Genomic DNA, 22,853 nt, shown 5'->3' on the forward strand with positions numbered 1-22,853 from the left:
CAAAAAAAATGCACTTACCTTTTTGTTACCAGTGCAAACTCAGATTTAATTCTGTCTGTCCCCCTGCATTTTGGTTTTAAATGGACTCTTCCACCCTCGTGCCCCTCTGCCCCACCCCAGGCAACTCCTGCATCATTAGGATATCACAGAATGCTTTTCTCAAATGCAAGAACAGACAATCACCGGTTGATTATTAATGGTTTACAGGTATAGTACAGGATTTATATCCAACAACTCTTAAGTGTGCATTCCATCATTTACAGAGAAACTAAAAAGATTTAATTTATATCTTCAGCTCTTTTAAAACCTTCATTAAATGGTTACAATTTGGAAGCTAACATGTGGTTATTTGCTTTATTTTATTAGAAAAAATACTCAGGCAAGGTCTACAATCATCTGTCAATTATAGATGACTTACAAGGAACTCATGAAGCAATAAAATTAAAAAAATACAAATACAAACTATATCTGAAACACTTCTATTTGGCAATTTTATAACAAATTTTAAAAAAGAACCAAAAAAAGAGATTGTGGATTACTTTATAGGTACAGAATAAGCAGTAGATGAAGTGCTCAAGCAAAAAAATTAAACAAAACACTGTACTTTTTTTAAAAATAAAGTCAGGTTGCTACAAATCTTATGAATAATACCCTTATTTATTAACCAACCATTCCAGAACATCTTATATTAGTGGTGCTTTTAATCTGCACTTCATTTTGTTTGATAAGATTTTTCATGTATATAAGTAACATATTTAACCCGTTGGAGCCAAGCAAGTCTCTTGTGTCAGTACCAATGCAGAATGCATTCGTATTATATTAGGAAACACTTAACCCTGCAGCCAAAGGATTAATTCTAAGTTTTATTCTATTTAATAAAATTTTAGTGTAAAAACTGCTGGTTTTTCGTTTCACTGTAGTAACGTGAAAATTCCTCCCCAATAAGGAAGACTAATTCTGCAGTTTGACTGCACATATATTTTACATTAGTTCCTTCCAACAGCAAGGAAATGACTGATTTCACGTTCACTATCAGAAAGGAGTGCCATTATGGGTTCTGTTCATCCTTCCAAGATTTCTGGGAAGGATGTTCAATGTATTTTTGTTCTTACAACAGATATTAACAGTAGTACATAGTCCCTTAGGTATGCAAACGACTTTTGTTGTTGTTAGGAAGGTGCTTTTTTAAACATTTCTTCTGGCAGCACTAGTGAATTACAATATCCTTCCATATTTTCTAACATAATATATACATTTTAACTTTCATGCCTCTAGAAAAACATCTACAGTACATTTCATAATATAAAAATATATTACAAATCTGCTGAATTATTTACAAGCAATGTCCTATTATCTATATGCAACATTTTTGTCTCCATACAAGACTAACAAGTTACACACATTTCTATTTCTGTAAGTTAAAAAAATCCATGATTTCTTGCTTATTAAGCAAGAAAGTGATTTTATTTTCCTTTTCAAAGCCAACTTTGGTGCATAAAGGTTGAATTTCTAGATGTTTTAAAAAAATATCATTTTCTTTACATCTAGAAAAGATTAGGCCAAATAAAAAACACATATACTGTACAAGTGACAGTGTCTTAGAAGGTCAAAAAATTAAAATCAAACACCAATTTCACTAACTGCTAAAGTAGAGGTTTTTCAAAAACCGTTCAGTAATAAAGATTACGTAAAAGTAGACCTCATTAACATACAGTACTAGTCCCGAAAAAGGGTCAGACATACTGCAACACTCTTAACAACACCTTTCAGTCTTACTTGGATATATGAATTTATAGCTGATTGGGAAAAACAAGCATTCCATTAACATTTGTTTAAACATCATTTAATGTCTCTTATTAGTTTTTGTGAAAGGACGCACAAGTGTACAAATGACGATTGATCACGATCCACCATACTCAGAAGGTAATAGGATAAAGCCTTGGTAGTTTGTTCATTGTCTGGTGAGTGTTAAACTCTTAGCAGCTTGTTAAGAGTTCTCCCGGGAACTGTGTAAGTTGTGATGGTTAGTTACTTCCTCTTTTCATCAAACTACTGTATATACTAACAAAAGAAAAGCAGCTTAAAGAAGCAAGCATGCAAAGCCTTTTAGTTGTTCCACTAAGTTGCCAGAAGAGTGTTTGCTCAGTCTCCCACTGTACCATTCCATGACAATGTGGATATACAGTAATATATTAATATATTCCACAGAAGCATCTACTTCATTCACAGAATGTTTACACTAAGCATAAATATTATCTAAGGATTTGAAAAAAAGAAGGGGGGTGGGTTGGGGGGCCTTGACTAATGTGCAACTTTATTTCTAATTCCATTGTCAGTGACTAAGACTGCAGGTGTCCCCAATTGCTTGGTTTTTACCTCTTCAACCTCTTCTGTGGCATTGTTCTGCAAAAGAAGATGATACATTTATGGTTCGAGGTCATCTCAACAGCTGATTCAATATAGCTGTGTATGGAGTATTTTGGAATCATGATTATACACAATTTATTTTCATAAAATTTTATTCAAACAAATATCATTTTAGAAAAACCCCATACTAGGATCCATTATTTCAGCCTTTGTACTGTGACTAGTATCCCCTCAATAATTCTTCCCCCATGCAAGTTTTAGGCTCCAGTTTCAGTTCTTTGATCAAACAATACTGTGAGGTTTCCAAAAGAGCAATATTTATCAGTACACAATTCCAAGAGTTAAAATTCTAGATTACTTCCTGGGGGGGGTATTTTAGTAGTTTTACTGGGGTATCTCTTAGCCCAAAAAACATTAGAGTTTCATTTGAAAGGATCATCATAACCATTTTCATGAGAACTTCTAGAAAGTTGGCAAAAAATAAATTAATAAACAAATTGATCTATATGACATCAGTTAAATTCCATTTGGGCCATAAAATTACACGTAACTAATACCTAAAGCAGGGAATAAAAACAGTTTGTGTTAAACATTTTAAAACAAGATACAGTTTAATTTTTCTCATAACACTTATGAATTATTAGTTCACATCAGTCATTCATATTCAAGTAAGTATTTAAAATACTTACTTTTAGAGAGACCGAACATATAGTAAAATTAATTCTCTCCATACTCAAAATCCATTAATTTGATTAGTGAAGTAAATTGACTATGAAGGTGAACTGAAAGGCTCAATACACATCCAGACCTCAGCTTAGTGTTCTGTGTATTGCTTTAGACATTAGTGATGTCAAGAAACACAAGAACACTGAACTTTGAACATGGCAGGTAAATGGAAAACAACCAGATTTTCAATTTAAGTTTTTATAATTAATCCTACACATGTATCATCCTGTTATTGATTTGCGATCTTAACTGGTTTAAAAAGAAATAAAAGCATTTCAGATTACCTTTAAAATATTTTTTACACAAGATACAATTGTGGGCATCTATAGGATTAAGTATAGCACGCTAATACAAAGGAATAACAAGAAAATATTAGAAATGTGATGATTAGAAGCCAATCTGAAGTCCTAAAAACACGTGTGTACTGCTCAAAGACAAGTACTATCCCTCACCCCACCCCAAAGGCTAAAGAATCTTGTATTAAAAAAATAGTACTTGTATACAAGTACAGGTTTCTAAGGCTATGTCTACACTACCGCAGTAAGTCGACCTATGCTACGTAGCTGGAGTCGACATACCTTAGGTTGAGTTACCGCAGGGTCTACACTGCAGGGGTCGACGGGAGAAACTCTCCCGTCAACTTACCTTACTTTTCTTGTCGGGGTTAGAGTACAGGGGTCAACTGGAGAGCAATCTGCTGTCAATTTGGCGGGTCCTCATTAGACCTGCTAAATTGACCGCCGGTGGATCGATCTCAGAGCGTCGATCCGGCTGTAGTGTAGACATAGCCAAAGTAATACTGCATGTATTACAGCTGAATGTAAAATATGAAAAGATAAATTTGGACTTTAAAAAAATTGGTATACAAACCAGTATGTGATCTTAACAGAAGTGATCTTTCAGGATTCCACTGTATGTACCTCCTTTACTAGAATTTCTGTACACCAAGCACAAAAAAGTAAAATACACTTGGTAAATACATACATTCCCTGTTTCTCAGTTACTAGAGTTCAGTTCAAGAAGTTAAGCAATTCTGAAAAGACTTAAAACCTCAGAACTTAACCCCTGTACACTGGCAGGATTGAAGTCCCCTGCACTGGTGCATCATGCATTAGCAATCTTGGCTTCTGGCATCAAAAAGTTAAGCGAGGCTTAAGACTTTATTTCAATAATGTAAGAGGTTTAAAATTAGGAAGTTACCTGTATATGTTTGGGTCCAGAAGCAAGGCAGTATCTTTTGGTAGTTTTGATAAATGAACTACTTTAGTTTTTAATTGATGTCGTTCACTTTCATTTACCCACACATCAGGCAGACTATGAATAAATAAAATAAAAATTTTCAAAAAAGATCAATCCTTTTTCCTCACCACAAAAGTATGTGGCAAACTTGCACTTATGAAGTATTTTAATATAATCCTCAAATTCCAAGCACTAAAATAGCATCCCCACTGGGGTGGTAAAAGGACAGCAGAATTTTCATACATTCCTTACCTTTACAATGCAAAAGAGACGCTAAGAATGGCTGAAGTTATAGTTCCTTAGAAATACTGGATGAAAAAATAAAATAATGTCCTTGTATCTTGAATTTCAGAATTTTGGCATTTTAAATGTAAAACAAAGAAAAGCACACAGTGACTTCTAACAAAAAAGAATAAATTCAACTTAGTCTCAAAACTAAAACAAAAATAGTATGTTTGATTTTTCAAGTATTAGGTAATGGTAATTTAGAATACTAAATGCCCTGAGCTTCACCCTGGACCAATGAACTTACTGGTTATCTGCTTAATTTTCATAAAACTAAAGCTTACTTCACGTGTTCATCAAAATATGATTTCCTGAGTCAAAATAATGAAGTAAAATGTATTAATTCTCTTTTTTTTTGATATACAGACAGCTGATTTCAAGCATGTTCAGTATCTCATATTTCAACTGTTCTTAGGGTGAGATACAGTAGAACCTGGTTACTACATAAATTTAGAGGTAGTCCCAGTGCTGCGTATAGTGAGGCTCCTGGGTAAGGGCTGGGGACAAATGAAACACACTGGCCCAGTTCTTAGTACTCAACAATGCTCTGAAACAAAACTAGTCCACTTAAAACTGGCTTTTTCTTTTGCTGCTTAGGAAGCTGTGAGTGCTAAGGTTTGTGACATGCACGGTATATGGAAGAATGTTGCATGGCCATATATGCATGCATTTTACAGAGAACATTGGTGAAATGTAAAAAGAAGTGTCTATAAAATGTATTTTACAAATAAGTAATAACTGTTCCTAAGGGAGCCTGTGGCACAGAAAATACTGAAAAGAAATCAATGGATTGATCTAAGTCAGATGTTTGGAATGGAAATTAAATTAAAAACAAGAAATTACCAACTGATGCTGAAAAGGAAACAGAAGTAAATAAAAAACTTCATACAAGAGATATCTGGAACGTAGAACAAATGGCCAAAGATAGCAACTTATGAAAAGTAATCCTTTTGTAAGCTTAAGAGGCAATTTGAAACACTTAAGATGGAGAAAATACAGTAGAACAGATTCTTTTTCTGACCCCCAAAATCAACTATAGTTTTTATTCCCTGTGTTTATTAGGGAAGACATGCCATCTGGCGCTCTGTCCTGACTCTTACCTACACCAGATAGTACAGAATATTTATGGATTTACAACTAATACATTAGGCCTACTATCAAGTTAGCTACAAAGGTGTAGTCCAAGATTATTGTGTCAGTACATGCAAATTGACTGGCTTTCTTGGAAAGTAGGGTAACAGTTCACTTCTGTTGAAACAGCATTCCTTTAAATGGACCAGAATTTCCACTCTTTACGTTAGACAATCCCATATTTAAAGCAAATGTATCTGAGTAACTTCTCTTCTACACTCTACAATAGATTTTAAAATGTTGTTCATTTCTTTAAATTGAAATATTGAAATTTAGCATGACTCTTTAAAAGTAAAATATTGCACTGAACATTTAAATCATATTTCTGTTGATATTAGAATGATCGTAGACCTGAAACTTTCAGGTATTAATTAATTAAGCAAATAACTTTTTATCTCCTGTATTGTAATAGGAATAAGTATGTGTTATAGTACTGTTATAAACACTCTCATAACTTATAATTCTATTACAAGATATTAAGTTCTATTTTTAATACATTCAGACTCAATCTTGCCCAATGAAACGGCAAGAATAGTACTTCTTAGTGGCAGCTGAAATATTTATATTACCCTTCCCATTCCTGGCTGAAAATTACTCAATCATCCTGCACTACTGTACAGTACAGCAGCAAATTAAAAAAAAAAAAAAAAGGCCACAGGTAGTTACAACACCAAACCAAAATGCCAACGACTCCAGGAAAGAAAAAAATAACTTACCAGTAATCCTTGTTCTCTGAAGACAGTAATTATAATAGATCCACACCGTTGGGTTCATGCTCTTGCACACGACCAGTTGGGACACTGAAAATCTGAGGGGTTAAAACCACCTCATCAGAACATGTGTTTGCCTACCTGCTTTAGAAGATCTATGATATTTAGATTACACCTGCTCATTACAGTGGTATCTGCATCAATCTTCAGTTCTTATTTGATCAAAAGTATCACTGAATCTAAAAATACTCCCTTGCTCCAAGAGATGTTGGTTGAGTGAATGAATGCAGAGCTATTATATGCAATTACTGGAAATAATAATAAATGGAAATTCACTTATGATAGTGTCATGCTTGAAACCTGAAAATCCATGACTAATTTCAAATTATATGATGATTGCTACAAAACTAGAGCTTCTTTGATCGACAGTACCACAGGGATTTTATTTGAAAGTCTCCAAAGAAGGACGGCGCATGCCACCTTACCGATGCAGCCATTTAAATTTTCTGAATTTTAGCTCTGACGTATTCCAGATCCAGTCATATGCAAGAGCATGGATTCAAGAATGTGGACCTATTATAATTCTACTTACCTTGAGAAGAAAAAGTAGTAACTTCATTAAAAAAACTTGTGGAAAACCCAGGGATTGCGCAACACTGGCTAAACTACACTTCTAATGGGTCTCCTAATAATATTAGAACAAGGTGGAAATAAAAAGATTATTCCACTTTTCCATATAATTAGGATTATAATATTTGCATACAAAAGAACTTTTCTTATTTGAAAGAGAGAGCTCTCATCCATATTTATAGTAGAGTATTTTAGAAAAGTAAATCAACTATGTATGAAATATTTGATACTTAAAACTTTCTATTTGCCTTAAACCTATTTGAGGAGGGCTGAAACCATTGTCATATGAAATCTGGCAGTTACTGTACCTTGTACAGTAACTGGAGTTCTTTGAGATGTGTCCTCAGCAGGATGTGTGCATGACTGTGCACTCTGGAATGGAGCTCTGTCATCAGCAGTGGCCACAGGTCCTTGCACGCTTGTTACCTAGATACCCTCGTGCCCCAGTACAAGGGCATATAGGAAAGGGTGAACCCGCTGCCACTCTAGTTCCTTCTCAACCACAGAAGTCCAACTAGAGACTCCAAAAGCAGAAGGGAAAGAGGGCACGTAGTGGAGCACCAATAGGTACTCACATCTTGAAGAGCTCCAGTTACTGTACAAGGTAAGTAACCTCTCCTTTTTCAAGTAGCGTCCTTATGGGTGCTCCATGCCACAAAGACTCCTGAGCAGTACCTCCATCATAAAGGAGGGAGCTGAGGAGGTGCATTCATTACAGAATGTAGAACAGCATCAGCTCTGGAAGCAATCACAAGAGCATAGTGCAGGGAGAACGTGTGTCTCCAAGACCAGGGTGCTGCTCTGCAGATGTCTGTGATCAGGGCTGGCTCCAGCTTTTTTGCCGCCCCAAGCGGCGAAGAAAAGGAAGAAAAACCCAATTGAGTTGCCACTGAATTGGAAGAGAGGGAATGAAGAACTCGCCGCCGAATTGCGGCCGAAGACCAGGATGTGCCACCCCAATAACGCAGGGAGTGCCGCCCCTTTCTATTGGCCGCCCCAGGTACCTGCTTCCTTCACTGGTGCCTGGAGCTGGCCCTGTCTGTGATGCATATGTTTCTCAGCATTGCAACTGGTGGAGTCAGCCAGTTGGAAGGGGACAAAACCCTGAGGCTTTAAGATAGATCCTGCAATCCATTTGGGTAGTCTGAAGGGAAATCACCTGTACTTTGATGTGTTCTGCAACTGAAAAAAAATCTGGGTGAAGTCCTAAAGGGCCTAGTGCTATCTAGATAAAAGGCAAGATCTCTTCTTACATCCAGTATATGAAGGCTCACGTCTTCTCTTGAAGAGTCAGGCTTGGGATAAAAGAACAGTAGGTGATTTTCTTAGCTGAAGTAGAATCCCGAGGAAACTTTAGGAAAGAAGCGAGGGCATGGATACAGTCACCTTGTTGTGACAGAATACCATGTACAGTGGGTCAGTTATCAAGGCCCCAACCTCCCCTGTCCTCCTGATCAAGATGATGGGTATGAGGAATGAGGTGTTAACAGACAGATGGAAGAGAAAATAGTTCACCACAGGTTCAAATGGGGGTTTTCTCAGTGTGTTGAGGACTAAATTGGAGTTCCTGTGGTGGAGTTGGTTCTTTAATTGGAGAGAAGAAGTTTAAAGAGGTCTTTGAGAAACCTCATCATGGTTGGGTAGGTGAAGACTGAAAACCCCACAATGGAGGGAGGGAAGACTATTATATCAACTAGGTGAATTCAGGTATAATCCTGTGATTTTTAAACTGAATTAGTAATTGAGAGTGTCAGTCAGACAAGATGCAAGAGGAAGTATAGATCAGTGACTGTACCAAGTCCGGAAGTGTATCCTTTTATGTAGTTTTTTTTGCTATGTTTAGATGCTTGAGCAGTAGGGGAGTCAGGATTAAACATACAGCAGTATGTGAGCCCAAAGAACTATTAGGGCATCTCCCACTGCGTTCCACCTGTATCCTCGAGCAGAATCATCTGCACTTCACATTGGATGCAGGGAAAGAGACAGGACCCTACTTCTCCTTGCCAGGGTTGGGTGTATCCCCTGCTAAAAGTTTTTCCAAGGTGAACCCCAAATGAAGGAGGCTCAAAAGGGGAACTCTGAATAGACACTTCTGAATCTGATAAGGAGTTACTGCCTGTGTCAACTGGAGGGGCAAATGGTGCCAGTTACCTGTGGTTGAATGAGTACAGAGTCCTGAAATGGGTCCTTTAATTGCATCAGTACCAGACCCTGTTAATATTAAGGTATCAGATGGTATCCAATTGATACCACTGGAAATGCATCTGTGTATCCGCAATGAGCCATGAGGGATTAAAGGCAGTGATGGTACCGGGGGCAAGAGAACACTGAACATGGTAGTGGAGGTTAAGTAGGCTCCAACAAGAAAGATGGTACCAGTGGGGAGCATCTCACAGTACCCCTCAGCAAATGGCTCAGGCTCCTCCAGAATCCAAAGGTCCTCAAGGGTCAAAAGACGAGACAGTACCAGGGCCTCTGGATAGGAAACATCAGGAGTACCAGAGACGTTACTGAAGTACAACTGGTGCCTCCTTCATGTCTGGCTGCTGGAGGTAGTACTGACAATGATTATGACTTGACTTGGGATCCTTATATCTCGGAGTCAGAGTTCAATGCTAATATAGGTGCCACTTTAGGCAGTTTACCAGATGGTTTCTCGGTACATGGCATGGCCTTTTTAGCCTGTGCTGTGGTCTTGGTGGGAGCCTCAGTAGTTCCCATAACTAGTCACAAGGTCCCTGAGACCCAGATTGAGGGTAACTTTTCTCTTTCCTTTCTCCCATTCTGGGGAAGAAAGCCCTCTCTTCTTCAATGGTTTAGATCAGCGGTTCTCAAACGGTGGGTAGTGACCCTCTTTTAATGGGGTTGCCAGGGCTGGCTTAGACTCGGATTGGGCATGGGGCCAAAGCCTGAGCCCCACCAGCTGGGGCTTCAGCCCGAGGGCTTCAGCCCTGGGCACTGGGGCTCAGATTACAGGCCCCCTGCCTGGGACTGAAGCCCTTGGGGTTCGACTTTGGCCCCCCTACCCAGAGAGCAGGGCTTGAGTGGACTCAGGCTTTGGTCCCCGCTCCTAGGGTTGTGAAGTAATTTTTGTTGACAGAAGAGGGTCACAGTGCAATGAAGTTTGAGAACTTCTGGCTTAGATGGTTTTGAAAGGCCTGCAGGGTCTTCGTTTACTGCCAGTAGAGACTATCACCAGAGCTCTCTAAGGATCTGATGTACAAGGGGGGTTACTTGAATCCCACAGGTCTCAGTGAGCACTCCACTGACAGGTGTCTGAACCTGTCCTTCCTCAATTTATTCGATCTGCTCTTAAATCCTGAGCAGATCTTAGATTGGGAGGGGATGCAAGATTCCGCAAGGCAATGGAGCAGCTTGAACGGTCTCTGTGGGGGAAAGACCCATGGCAGGTCTGGCCGGCTTTAAAGCCCAGGGTCTTGGGCGTAACGTAAATTCCAGGCCATGACCCAAAGACCTGAGAAAAAACAAAGGTCTGAATCAGGCAAAAAAAGGGAAGGGGAAAACCCCCCTTTATAAAAGCACAAACTGTGCTAAACAAAAATAAAGAAATTTTAGCAACAGGATAGCAAACCAAGAGGTTAGCTAGCAGATGTCACGACACAGCCACAGGCAAATGAGAAGGAATTGGAGTGGCAGCAGGTCCATCCCTCCTGATATGACCTCATAGAAGAGCATGAGAACACCGTTGTGGACCCGCAGACACTGCTGATGAAAAATTTCCGATCCAGAGCGCACAGGAGCACATATCCTGACATGGAAGACACTACTTGAAGAACATTCAAAATCAAAAGAAAAAGCAATCAAACACACTGAGAAAGCTTCAAATGCAGTGTAGCAGTTTGCTCTTAGGGTATGTCTACACAGAAAAGAAAAACCTGCAGCTGACCCATGCCAGCCAACTCAGGCTCACAAAATTCAAGCTGTGGGGCTGTTTCGCTGCTGTGTAGACTTCTGGGCTCGGGCTGCAGCCCGAGCTCTACAACCCTGCAGGGTGGGAGGGTCCCAGAGCTCGGTCTCCAGCCCAAGTCCAGAAGTCTACACAGCAATGAAACAGCGCCGCAGCCCACATCAGCTGGCATAGACCAGTCACGGGTTTTTCTTTGCCCACCTTAGTGTCTTAGTTAAACAGGAGAATCCAAAATGGCAGCATTACACAATTTACAGTTGAAGCAACAAAATGTAATATTCCCATGGTAAATTTATTGCGACATTGCAGCATTTGCTTTACGTATTTTGTAGTCCTGCTGTGTATTACCAATTACAATACTATTATGTGTCCACTTTATGCAGTATGTTGCTATTTCACTTTCCTGACACACTTTCCTCACACCTGACATACTGAGAATCAGATAAACCACAGTGACAGAACAATCACCATTTCATTTATATCTATCTATCTTTGTCACAAAACCATCTGTAATTCTTAGGACTGTCAATTAGTCGCAGTTTACTCACGCAATTAACTCAAAAAAAATTAATCTCGATTAACTGCACTGTTAAACAATAGAATACTAATTGAAACGTATTAAATATAATATAAATATATTATAATTTACTGGAAGAAAAAGACTTCAGTCCAGAAGTTGGCTAATGAAGGCACTTATATTGAGTCCTTATGTGAAGAGGAGGAGAAGTGTTTGTTAAGCCAGCTGAAGAAGTGCACAGACTTGATTATTACAAATCTACAACAGTGACTTCTGGATTCTACTCAACCTCTACGTAGCTTTTACAGATATCGGTCTTATAAAACACCGATAGTTGAGTAGAGTGAGGCACTACGCATCTGACACGTAATTATCATGTGACGCCAGCTACAACAGTGCCATGCGAACGCCTGTTCTCACTTTCAGGTGACACTGTAAGCAAGAAGCGGGCAGCATTATCTCCTGCAAATTGTAACCAAACTTGTTTGTCTGAGTGATTCACTAAAGTAGGACTGCGTGGACGTGTAGGCTCTAAAGTTTTACTTTTTTTTTTTAAATGCAGTTTTTTTGTACATCATTCTATACCATGAAAGTTGTAATTACATGTTGAACTTAGAAATGAAGAGATTGCACTACAGTATTTGTATTAGATGAACTGAAAAATACTTTTTCTTTTTTTACTGTGAAAATATTTGTAATCAAAAATATAAAGTGAGCACTGTACACTTCGTATTCTGTGTTGTAATTGAAATCAACATATTTGAAAATGTAGAAAACATCCAAAATATTTAAATAAATGGTATTCTATTATTGTTTAATCACCATTAATTGTGATTAATTTTTTTAAATCATTTGACAGCCCTAGTAATTCCACATTTCAATGATTAATGGCACTGGCGACTAGCAGCACTGCCTATTAACATTTACTCTGGTCTAATATAGCAAGTACACCTGCTTATGGAAAAACAAAGTATTTTTAAAAAGGCATTTACATAGACAATAATAATTGATCATCTCAATGACTTGGCAACAGAAGATGATCAACTAGACAAAGGAGAAAGTTAATGACTGTTTTGTTCCAAACACCCAGGTTACTTTAAAAAACCCCAATAAATTTACACAGAAAATGTATTGTTAAATATTCAAAGAATAATAAAGGACAGCACATTAACTGGATTGTAAATGCTTCCACATACAAATAGTATAACTGACAATGTATATACTCACATGTCTTCTGGCGTCCAGTGAAGCAAGAGTTTTATTTTTCCAGACTCCTCTTTTCTTTTAGCTATTACCTGACATTAACAGTTAAAATAAACATGATTTAAAAATCAAATCTGCAGAATATTTTCCTCACATTTATATTCCCTTGCTAGGTTTTATCCCAACTGAAACAACTACTTAGGAAATAAAAATTGTTTCATCAAAGACCGTGATAATTATATGCATAAGAAATCTATGTGTAGAACTGCTCAAATAGTTCTTAGTAAGGTTGTAACCCTTTCATTTAAATTTCCCTTAAAATTTCGTATTTGACATATCCAATAATCAGTGAATGAAAATACAGACGTATCTTGAAATTTACTTTTTTTTAAAAATCAGTCAAGATTTTGCAAAGTTATTTCAAAACTGAAATTAGTGAATAAGATCCACACATTTTATGTATAGTTATGAACATGAATGTGATGCTTTATGAAATACCTAAGGAGACAAAGTTACTGCCTGATGGAGCTTACAATCTCATTCCAACATTGTATCCAAAACCTAATGTTCCTTTAATTTATTCAGATTGCAGAATAAATCACTCAAAAATTAGGAAATACTACATTTATGGATGTCTATGCAATCTTAATTCTTCCCCCTTGTACCTACAAACTGTTACTCCTGGGGGAATTCTGCACCACTGCACAATGCAGAATTTTGCAGAAATTAACGGTGTGTGCACAGAATTGCCTTTCCCCCACAGAAATGGGCTGAAGTGCTGCTCGCTGTCACTGGACTCTGCAGAGCCCAGCTTGCACATAGAAGACCATGCTGGAGGAGGGGGAGGGAGCTAGAGGGTTCCTGGCAGCTGCAGTTCCCAGCATGCCCTGAGGGAAGGAGAGAGTGACACACAGGAAACTCCATACAAGCCTGGGACAGAGCATCAGGCTGTTTATCCCTCTGGATCCCTGGGCTCTGGGGGATGGGTGTCCGGGCAAGGGTGGATCCCGCAGCTAGGCTCTGCGGGGGGTGGAGGGGGAATATATCTGGGCTGGGAGGCCCCCGTGGTTGGGATCTGCGGAGGAGGGGGGGGGGGGTTTGGGTGTATTGGTTGGAGGCTCCCCCTCGCCCCCCGGTGGGGTGGGGGTGGTGAAGGGGTTGAGGGTGTCTAGCCCCCTGGCTGGACTCTGCGTGGGGGACAGGGGAAACTGGGTTGTCATAGGGGTTTCTTTAACACTCTACTCTTGGGGGAATGTGTGTGTTGGTCTGTATTGTTACAGACATACTTAGGTATTTTGAAAAAAAATTATCAAAATATTGAAACGGGCATGATTATGTAGTGTTAGTTTGACAAATGAAATGTGCAGAATGATTTTTTTTGGGGCACACGCTTTTTATTTTGTTGGCGCAGAATGCCCCCAAGAGTTCATTTTCTTTCTCTCTCTCTCTCGACAGATAGAAGTGTATATACACAAATTAAAGTTGCACAGGATTCCAGCTCCCCCAAAAGTAACATCCAAGACATTTAAAATGCGGAAGACATGGACACAGGTGGTAATATTAAAACAGAAAATGCTTCTCCCCACAAAGGGTTTTTAGGAGAAAATGAAGATTGTGTTTTTACAATTCAGACTAACTTACAGTAGGAGAGCATATCAGAAATTCTTGGCAGAAATTCACTTGACTCACTGTTCTACAGAGGATCATAAAATTAATTATTTGCAAACAAACCATTCTCTATCCTGCTGGTACTGGAGAGCACTTGCAAGTCTATTCCCACAAAATAAATCCTTACAGTCAAGGGCCAGATTTTTAAATATGGGATCCTATAGTTAGGTTTCAAAGTCTTGGCCAAGATTTAAATAAAACATGATGAAACCTAAGCATTAAAAAAGCATTAAAATACAAGTTAATGCAGACAGTTTACACATGTAGTGTATTTTCCTTAACACCAATGTGTTAATACTCACATTAAACTTTCCAATAACGTACAATCCAGGGTGGGCTGCTTGCTTTCTCATGTACTGGACTGTTCTTTGGCTCTCCAATGCTGGACCTAACACTTACATACTATGCACACACACACTGTCAAAGAGCTGTACAAACATTAATCCTAACAATTCCTAATCATCTATGAATGCATGGCAGTCCATCAAATCCATGACAGAGACTCTAAAGCCTGTAACACTGCCAATTCAGAGTATGTCAGATCCACAGATTACTGCTGAGCTTTTAAAGGTAAGTGCACTTGTTCTGCAAATGACCTTTGCAAAATGTGCAGGATTAAAATCTAATGTCAAGAAGTTATGTAGATGTTTCAAAATGATGTTCCTAAACTGTGCCAGAACCGAAGCAGTTCCCATGTTACCATACCCAAGCAACTAATGCCCAAGCTATCCTCTCCAAACTAGTCCTATCCATGACATATTTTCCAGGACTCTAAAATAAAATAAGTGTGATGTCTATAGGCCAAGAGAGCTGAAAAAAAATATGACCTAACCAAAACATTAAAAAAAATGGACACACTATTTTGGAAGTGTCACACTTCACATGACTTGTCAAAGGCCCCTGGAATCTAATAAAAGAAGATCTGCCTTTGCTCAAAGACCTCATAAATAATTTGAAGAACAAACAAATTTCTTAAAAAATAATATAGAAGTGAGGCAATGAGGGGGAAAATCAGTTTCAGAACTGAAAGTTGATTGTGACAACTATAAAGAAAATGGCATCTTTGCTTAATGAGAGACTAAATCCTTTGTATTCTTGGATACAAAAATTGTGCAATTAAGAAGGTATTCACCACAATGGAAGATGTTACTAATCACCCAGACACTGATGCTAAACTTATTTTAATCACTTTACAAGACAGGAAGAGTCTCAGAGTAACAAAATGAAACAGATAGAAGAAAAGATTGTTTTCATTGTGGCAGACAGCAAGAGTACACAGAAATTGCTGGCTGCAGATGAAAGTATACATGTCAGAATTCTGCAGCTTCAATATTGCAAAGGGACAACCATCCAGCACATACCATTAAATTCCACTGAAGTGATCTTGCTGTCCCAAATAAGCCCTGCTTGTTGAAATCAAACTATCAATAGAAATTTGTTTACTTCATTGAGACTGTTATGTAAGAATTTTGCATGTTTTCAGACACTAAGGAATGAGCAGGCACAAGAAAGGTTAATTTGCTACTTGAAAAATTCCACTTTGTTTGATATTGAACCTTTCAAATGACAACTTTTTTTCACTTTATTCAAATCACGTGTAACACATTTGAAAGTAAAAAGAAAAGGAGTACTTGTGGCACCTTAGAGACTAATGAATTTATTTGTTAGAGTTAGTCTCTAAGGTGCCACAAGTACTCCTTTTCTTTTTGCGAATACAGACTAACACGGCTGCTACTCTGAAACCTGACATTTGAAAGTGGAGACCCAGGCACTAGGATTCTGTTACAATCCTACTGACACTATGAATTCAGAGAACTGACCTACCTTTTCAGTGGTCTATATGCAACCATTCTAGAAAGTAATAAGATTGACTCATTCATCAATATCATGCCATCAACAGGACAGTGTAAAAAAAAAAATTTTTTTCAGAGTAATCGAGTCTCCAGATATGCCTACACTTCCAGGTATGTGCAGTCACGTTCATAACAAAAGGCTGACTTGATTCAATTTCATATCCCCTTTCCTTTAAGCTGATTTGACAGAAAGCATGAACGCTTTCAGAATAAGCTTGAACTGTTTTTTTTCTAGTACACTTAGGCTGATGACATGGTGCTTATCTGTGGATAAGAACACTGATAGTTACCTGTCGCTTGAATTGATTTAATTAGATTTCACCTTCACTACAAAACAGGAATTAGTCTTCTTGCCAGGGAAAGGCTTTCTGTATAATTTTGTTCCATAAAAATATTTCGACTCTTTAATTATGCTTGCTTTTAAGTTACCAATGGATACTTAAAGACAGAAGACAAAACTGGGTGATTTCATTTACCAAAAGAAAAGCCAATCATACAAATCATAGATAAAACTAAATATAGTAAATTTAATTATACCGACGCCTGGTCTACATTACAGAACTAGGTCGATGCAAGGCAGCTTATATCGACCTATGTAAGTGTCTACACCAGTGGTTCTCAACCCACAACCCATTTGTCGCCCGATCAGCAACAGCTGCAGCCCATGTGACATCCTCCGTGCCATACAGGTAGGATATATATTGTGTGGATGTGATCCACGTTACACAAAGAGAGCTGCATATGCGGCCCACAATGGTAAATAGGTTGAGAACCACTGGTCTACACTAACATTTTGCTCCGCTGACCTAACTGCCCTGCTGTGCTGACTTAACACTGTTGCTTACATTGACTATTATAGGCTTTCCACAAGCCATCCCACAATGCCCCACACTGACAGTACAATCAGAACAAGCACTCTTGGTCAGGACACGCACCGCTGACACAAGGAGTAAAGTGTAGACATGCACCAGTGATGTAATTAGTGTGGCAGCTGTATGCCGAAGTAAGTTAGGTCAAGTCAATTTTGTAGTGTAAACATGCCCCGAGGTATCAAACAAAATATAGAATTGAGGTCTACATTTAGGTTTACTAGAACGTTTGTGTATTTTTCTCTCCTTATTTGTACCTTCAAAAACTCATCTACAGCTGCTTTTAATGTCACACTAATGTACAAATTTTCAAATATGTATAATTGTCTAATATACTGTTAAGCTTTCCAAGCATTCTGCCTCTGAATGTAGTCTTTCATTACCTGAGATTCCAGGGCTGGCATCTACTTTACTAGTTTTTTAATTAAAGAGATATGAGGATTTTTGAAAAACATGGATTATTCACAATCATTTTGCTTAAAGACAGAAAAACACTGCCGTTGGCTAGAAATCCACAATAATGAACAAATATGTTAGACACACGTGATATAAAGTCAAGGATATAGAAAATTATTGGCCTCTGAGGACATTTTAAATGCAGTTTTTATTTCCATAGAAATAAAATACATTAATTACACCATACACCATGTTTATAACTGTTTTTTAGAAAATATTTCACCTTTGGCTTCTTTAACAAGAAAATAATTGCATAAAAGAACGGTGTCTGAGAAGAACTAGCATTGCAACAAGTTCATAAAGTGATGGGCATCAAAGGTTACACTCGTAAAGTACCTTCTACTAAGGGAGGTGGCAATTATTGACAAATTACTATTAAATGTCAAAAACTAGATGCTTCCTATATTTTTGCACAAAAATATGGGAAATTATCCCACCAATGGGATAGAAAAAGCAGGAAGTAGTAATACTGAGAGACCTAGCGTGATCACAGCAGGAAATTAAGACGTTTGCAGTGCAATATGGCAGCAAAAAACAGTCATCAATATTTTGGAGTATCACACCATGGAGCAGGTGAATAACAATTCCTTTCTGTAGAGCTGTAGAATATAAAGTTCAGTTCTCCACAGCCTCTGAATTTTGCTCAGGGGGTGGAGGGTGATCGCTAGTGAGCTGGCACAGCCCTGGTGTCAGAGCAGTCTTGAGGCTATTCTAAATTATACCAGTGGGAGATTAGCATAGCAGAGCTCTGCCCCTGCTTTCTACTCTGGCACACCTCCTGCTGGACCAGATACCACCTCCACTGGGTTTATGCCAATGAAGAGTTTCCTTTTTTAAAGTGAATTCTTCACTTGGCATTTACTTCCTGAATCTGTACACCTCTTTGTGCCTCCTGAGCAGCAAAGAAAAGACAGTTGCTTTTTTCCATAACTCGTGTTCTTCGAGACGTGTTGCTCATGTTCATTCAACTTAGGTGTGTGTGCTCACCAGCAGTAGCCGTAGGGGACCGGCTCCGGCACCCCCTGGAGTGGTGTGCACATGCCACGGTATATAAGGTGCCACCGGCTCCCGCCACCCTGTTCCTTCTAGTCAGAAACTCCGACAGTGGGGAAGGAGGATAGGTCGTGGAATGGACATGAGCAACATCTCGAAGAACACTAGTTACGGGAAAAGGTAACTGTCTTTTCTTCAAGTGCTTGATCATGTCCATTCAACTTAGGTGACTCCCAAGCAGTACCTCTCAGCGGTGGGTAGGAGTTCACAGACGTGTAGACTGCAACACAGCTCTGCCGAACCTAGCGTCGTCCCTGATCTGCTGAGTGATGGCACAGTGGGGTGTGAACGTGTGCACCAAGGACCACGTTGCGGCTTAACAGATGTCCTGGATCAGGAAGTGTCCCAGGAAGGTTGCCAAAGATGCCCGTGCTCTGGTCGAATGGCACTCCCGCCAACTCATAGCATGTGCAAATGCAAGAGGTGATCCAGTTGGAAATGCTCTGCGTGGACACCGGGAGGCCCTTCATTCTATCAGCAGTAGAGATGAAAAGCTGAGTCGACTTACAGAAAGGCTTTGTCCCATCTAGGTAGAAAACCAGGGCCCTTCTTGCATCCAAAGTGTGAAGGCGCCTCTCTTCACCAGTCTCATGGGGCTTGGGGCAGAAGACCAGAAGAAAGATGTCCTGGCTCATGTGGAAAATAGACACCACTATGGGAAGGAAGACTGCGTGGGGCCTGAACTGAACCATGTCCTTATAGAAGACCATATACGGCGCTTCGGAGGTCAGGGCTCGCAGCTTGGAGACTTGACTTACTGACATCACTTCCACCAAAGCTACCTTCCACGATAGGTGGGACAGGGTGCATGAAGCCAAAGGCTCAAAGGGCGGGTCCATGAGCCTGGACAGAACCAAGTACAGATCCCAATGAGGGACCGGGGATCGAACTTGTGGAAAAAGTCTCTCAAGACCTCTGAGGAACCTGACCCTCATGTCGTGAGAGAACACCGTCTGCCCCTGGATTGGCGGATGAAAGGTGGAAATGGCCGGCAGATGCATCCTGATAGAGGAGTCTTAGACTTAGACTCCCCTCAAATGAAGCAGGGAGTCTAAGATTGACTGCATTGAAGAATGCCAAGGGAAGATGCCCTGTTTGGCTGCCCAGCAACAGAACCTCATCCACTTTGACAGGTAAGTCTGTCTAGTCGAGGGCTTTCTACTCTCAAGGAGGACCTTCTGGACCACTTCCGAACAGGCCCATTCCTCAGGGTTCAGCCTCACAACATCCATGCTCTGAGGTGGAGGGACACAAGGGTTGGGGTGTAAGAGTCTACCGTGATCCTGTGACAGCAGGTCTGGTCAGTTTGCAGAGGCCACAGAGGGATCGCTGCCAGGCTCGACAGCGTCCCGAACCAGTGCTGGCGAGGCCACGCTGGGGCGATCATAATAACCTGAAGTCTCCTCTCTCAATTTTTGCTAGGACCTCGCTGATGAGTGGAATCGGCGGGAACGTGTACGTCAGGCTTCCTGCCTATGGCAGGAGGAAGGCATCGGACAGGGAGCCCTTGCCCAGTCAGGCAGGTCGCCCTCAGGCGTACCCTCAAAATGAGCACTTGCCTGCCTGCTTATTGCAGGCCAAGCTTAACTGAGAAGGCTGGTGGCTAAGACGCCCAAGAGAGAGTCCAAGGGCTCCTCTAACTCCTCTGCCTGAAGACCCAGGTTGCCTGCGACCCTCTTCAGTAGTTCCTGGTGCGCTTTAGCGTCATCCGAAGGAACCGGGAGAGGGGACCCTGTTATAGCCTCGTCTGGCGACGAGGAAGATGCTGGTGCCGTAGGGTCCTTCTCAACCCCTGGTGGCCTGCTTCCCTACTCCCTCTTGAACCTGTGGCTTCCTTGCGCCCAAGGCTTCGTGCACTGGAGGAGGGTAGGAGAGAGAGGCATCTGGTCTCTGAGGCTCCAGACACAGCGCAGGCCGTTTGAAAGGGCTATTCATGGGTACCACGGCACTGGTCACTGTGCCTGGTACTGAAGCTTGTCCCACTGTCAGGGAACCTTGTTCTGAACCAGGGCTGGATCCTGAGCGGTCGCTCCAGGAGACCAGGATAGCACGGAATGGTGACTCTGCCCTGACTGATGCCGGTCACTCCATCTGGAGTCTGATTTGGAACGGGGTCTTGGGGACCGGTGGCTCTCGATGGAGCCACAACGGCCTGCAGTCAGCAATCTATATCTGGCACTTGACCAACAGTACTGGGAGTCAGAACAGGCCCGGTGCCAGGAAGCACCCGCAAGGGGTGATGCCCTTCTAGGGGATTGGTGGCGGTCCAACGAATGGTAGCGTCAATCCCTCAATGGGTCCCTAGAGTGGTACTGTGGTCTCAGAGATACTGGGTGCCGGGACCGGTACTCCTACGAGGGGCATATGCCTCTAGAGGTTTGGGCCCGGTTGCCAGCGAGCTGCGCCTTGAGCCTCTCTGCCCGTACCCAAGTTCCGGGGACCGAATGGGACTGCGCTGTGTCTGCCTTTAAGGTCAGCGGCGTCACGGCTACGAGAGGGCGAGCGCTGGTGGAACGTCCCCCGCGACGGGGAACGGTGCCACTGAGATGGAGACTGTGGTGGTCCAAACACAGGTTTACTCCATGACCGAGAAACTACAGGAGTCGGTGTGGGAAGTACGGGGAAGGAACACTATCTCCTGCAGGGCCTCCGGTGCGGACGGTACCCAAAGCAGGCGGAGGCCTCTGCCACTATCCGGGGTGGCTGGCGGGGAGCGGGCTGGGCTACCCTGCTCAACCAGAGCTTGGGCCTGAAATCCCGACGGGGGTGAAGAGTTGCTCGGCACAGGTCCTTACCCGCACCTTTGGGGGAGGCTGGAGACCGGCCTTGTCCCTCCCACTTGGGCTTCTTGGTTGGAGCCACGGATGGGGACTGGTGCAGGCCAGTGGACGGTCCCGATGAGGCACTGCGTACCGAGGTCACAGTGCTTGGTGCAGAGTTGGAGCATTGCTCCACCGCCGGCGTGAGGGCCAACTCCATAAGGAGCGCTCTTAAACGAATATCGCGCTCTCCTTCTTAGTCCTTGGCTTGAAGGACTGGCAAATTTTGCACTTTTCCACTAACGTGCCCTTCGCCCAAGCAACGCAGACAGCTGCTGTGTGGATCACTAATGGGCATGGACCTCTTGCAGCAATCACAGGGCTTAAAAGCCTGGGGACCAGGACATGCCCCGTCCTGAGGCAAAGTCCTGTTCGGGACTTACGAAGTCACTAGCTATAGCTAAGGGATTTACTAACGCTAACAGAAAACTATATACACTATAATACAAGAATTAATGAGTTTGCATGAACGGGAAAGTAACAGCGTTAGCTGAAGCAGAAACAGTGCCAGCACCATCACTGGCAGCAAGAAGGAACTGAGAGTGGGGGGAGCCAGCAGCACCCCATATACTGCGGCATGTGCACGCCACTCCAGCGGGTGCCAGAGCCGGTTCCCTATGGATACCGCTGGGGAAAAAACTTCCAGCACTGGTGCATGAGGCAAGAACACACACCTATGCTGAGTGGACATGAGCAAGCACTCGAAGAAGAATAGCTCTATCTGACCAAAGAATCTGGCTCGCTGTGTTGAATACTGGATATAACACAGCTAGAATGATAATGAAACTGGAGTTCTGAGACTGAGCAACAAAAACCACTAGGGTCTGGAGAAAATGACTTACAAAGAAAGATTAAGATAACTAAATATTGTATTTGGGTTACGAGCTTATGTGGATGGGGTAACAACAAATTAATTCAGATTAAAGGAATGTTAAAAGAATACCTTCCTCACTGAGATTTCATTTTATCAAAACAGAATGAATTTTGCCCTCTTGAGATTTTTAATCCCCCGTTTTAGAATATCAAACTTTGATCTACAGCAAATTTAAATGGCCATTGTAGCCCTAGAATTCCAAAATTAGAAACCATATTGACTTCTTAGGTTAACAGTATTCAATCTTATTTTTACTAGTCTGTGACATACAGAAAAGGATTCAGTTCAACACATGGTTATGTCAATTTAGCTTAAAATTAAACAGAAAATTAAATATTGTTTGCATTTTATTATAAAACCCTGTATCTATCGTCATTGTAATTTTAAGGAGCATTCCAGTAGAAAAATTAAAGGCACTGTATGAATATTTAAACTTCTACAATGTACTCATCTTCAGGCACATAAAAAGTTATTTCGTATTTGGGGTTTTTTTAAATACACCATGCCAACAATAACATAGTTCCC

At 40.9% G+C, this 22,853-nt stretch overlaps 1 protein-coding gene across 3 annotated transcripts in view; it reads right to left on the minus strand.

Annotated features, from left to right (window-relative positions):
* Positions 1-340: 340 nt before the first annotated feature.
* Positions 341-22,853, minus strand: part of AEBP2 (AE binding protein 2) — a 90,409-nt gene continuing 67,896 nt past the window's right edge. The window contains exons 6-9 of one of the 3 annotated variants that reach the window (XM_048827581.2): positions 12,761-12,828; positions 4,294-4,407; positions 3,964-4,030; positions 341-2,403 (exon numbers count right to left, since the gene is read on the minus strand). In XM_048827581.2, the coding sequence (XP_048683538.2) occupies positions 3,976-4,030; positions 4,294-4,407; positions 12,761-12,828 (237 nt within the window). In that variant the 3' untranslated portion in view covers positions 341-2,403; positions 3,964-3,975. The other 2 variants (XM_075121970.1, XM_075121964.1) reach the window with 2 other exon arrangements.

This window comes from Caretta caretta, chromosome 1 (assembly GCF_965140235.1).
Source record: "Caretta caretta isolate rCarCar2 chromosome 1, rCarCar1.hap1, whole genome shotgun sequence".
NCBI lineage: Eukaryota > Metazoa > Chordata > Testudines > Cheloniidae > Caretta > Caretta caretta.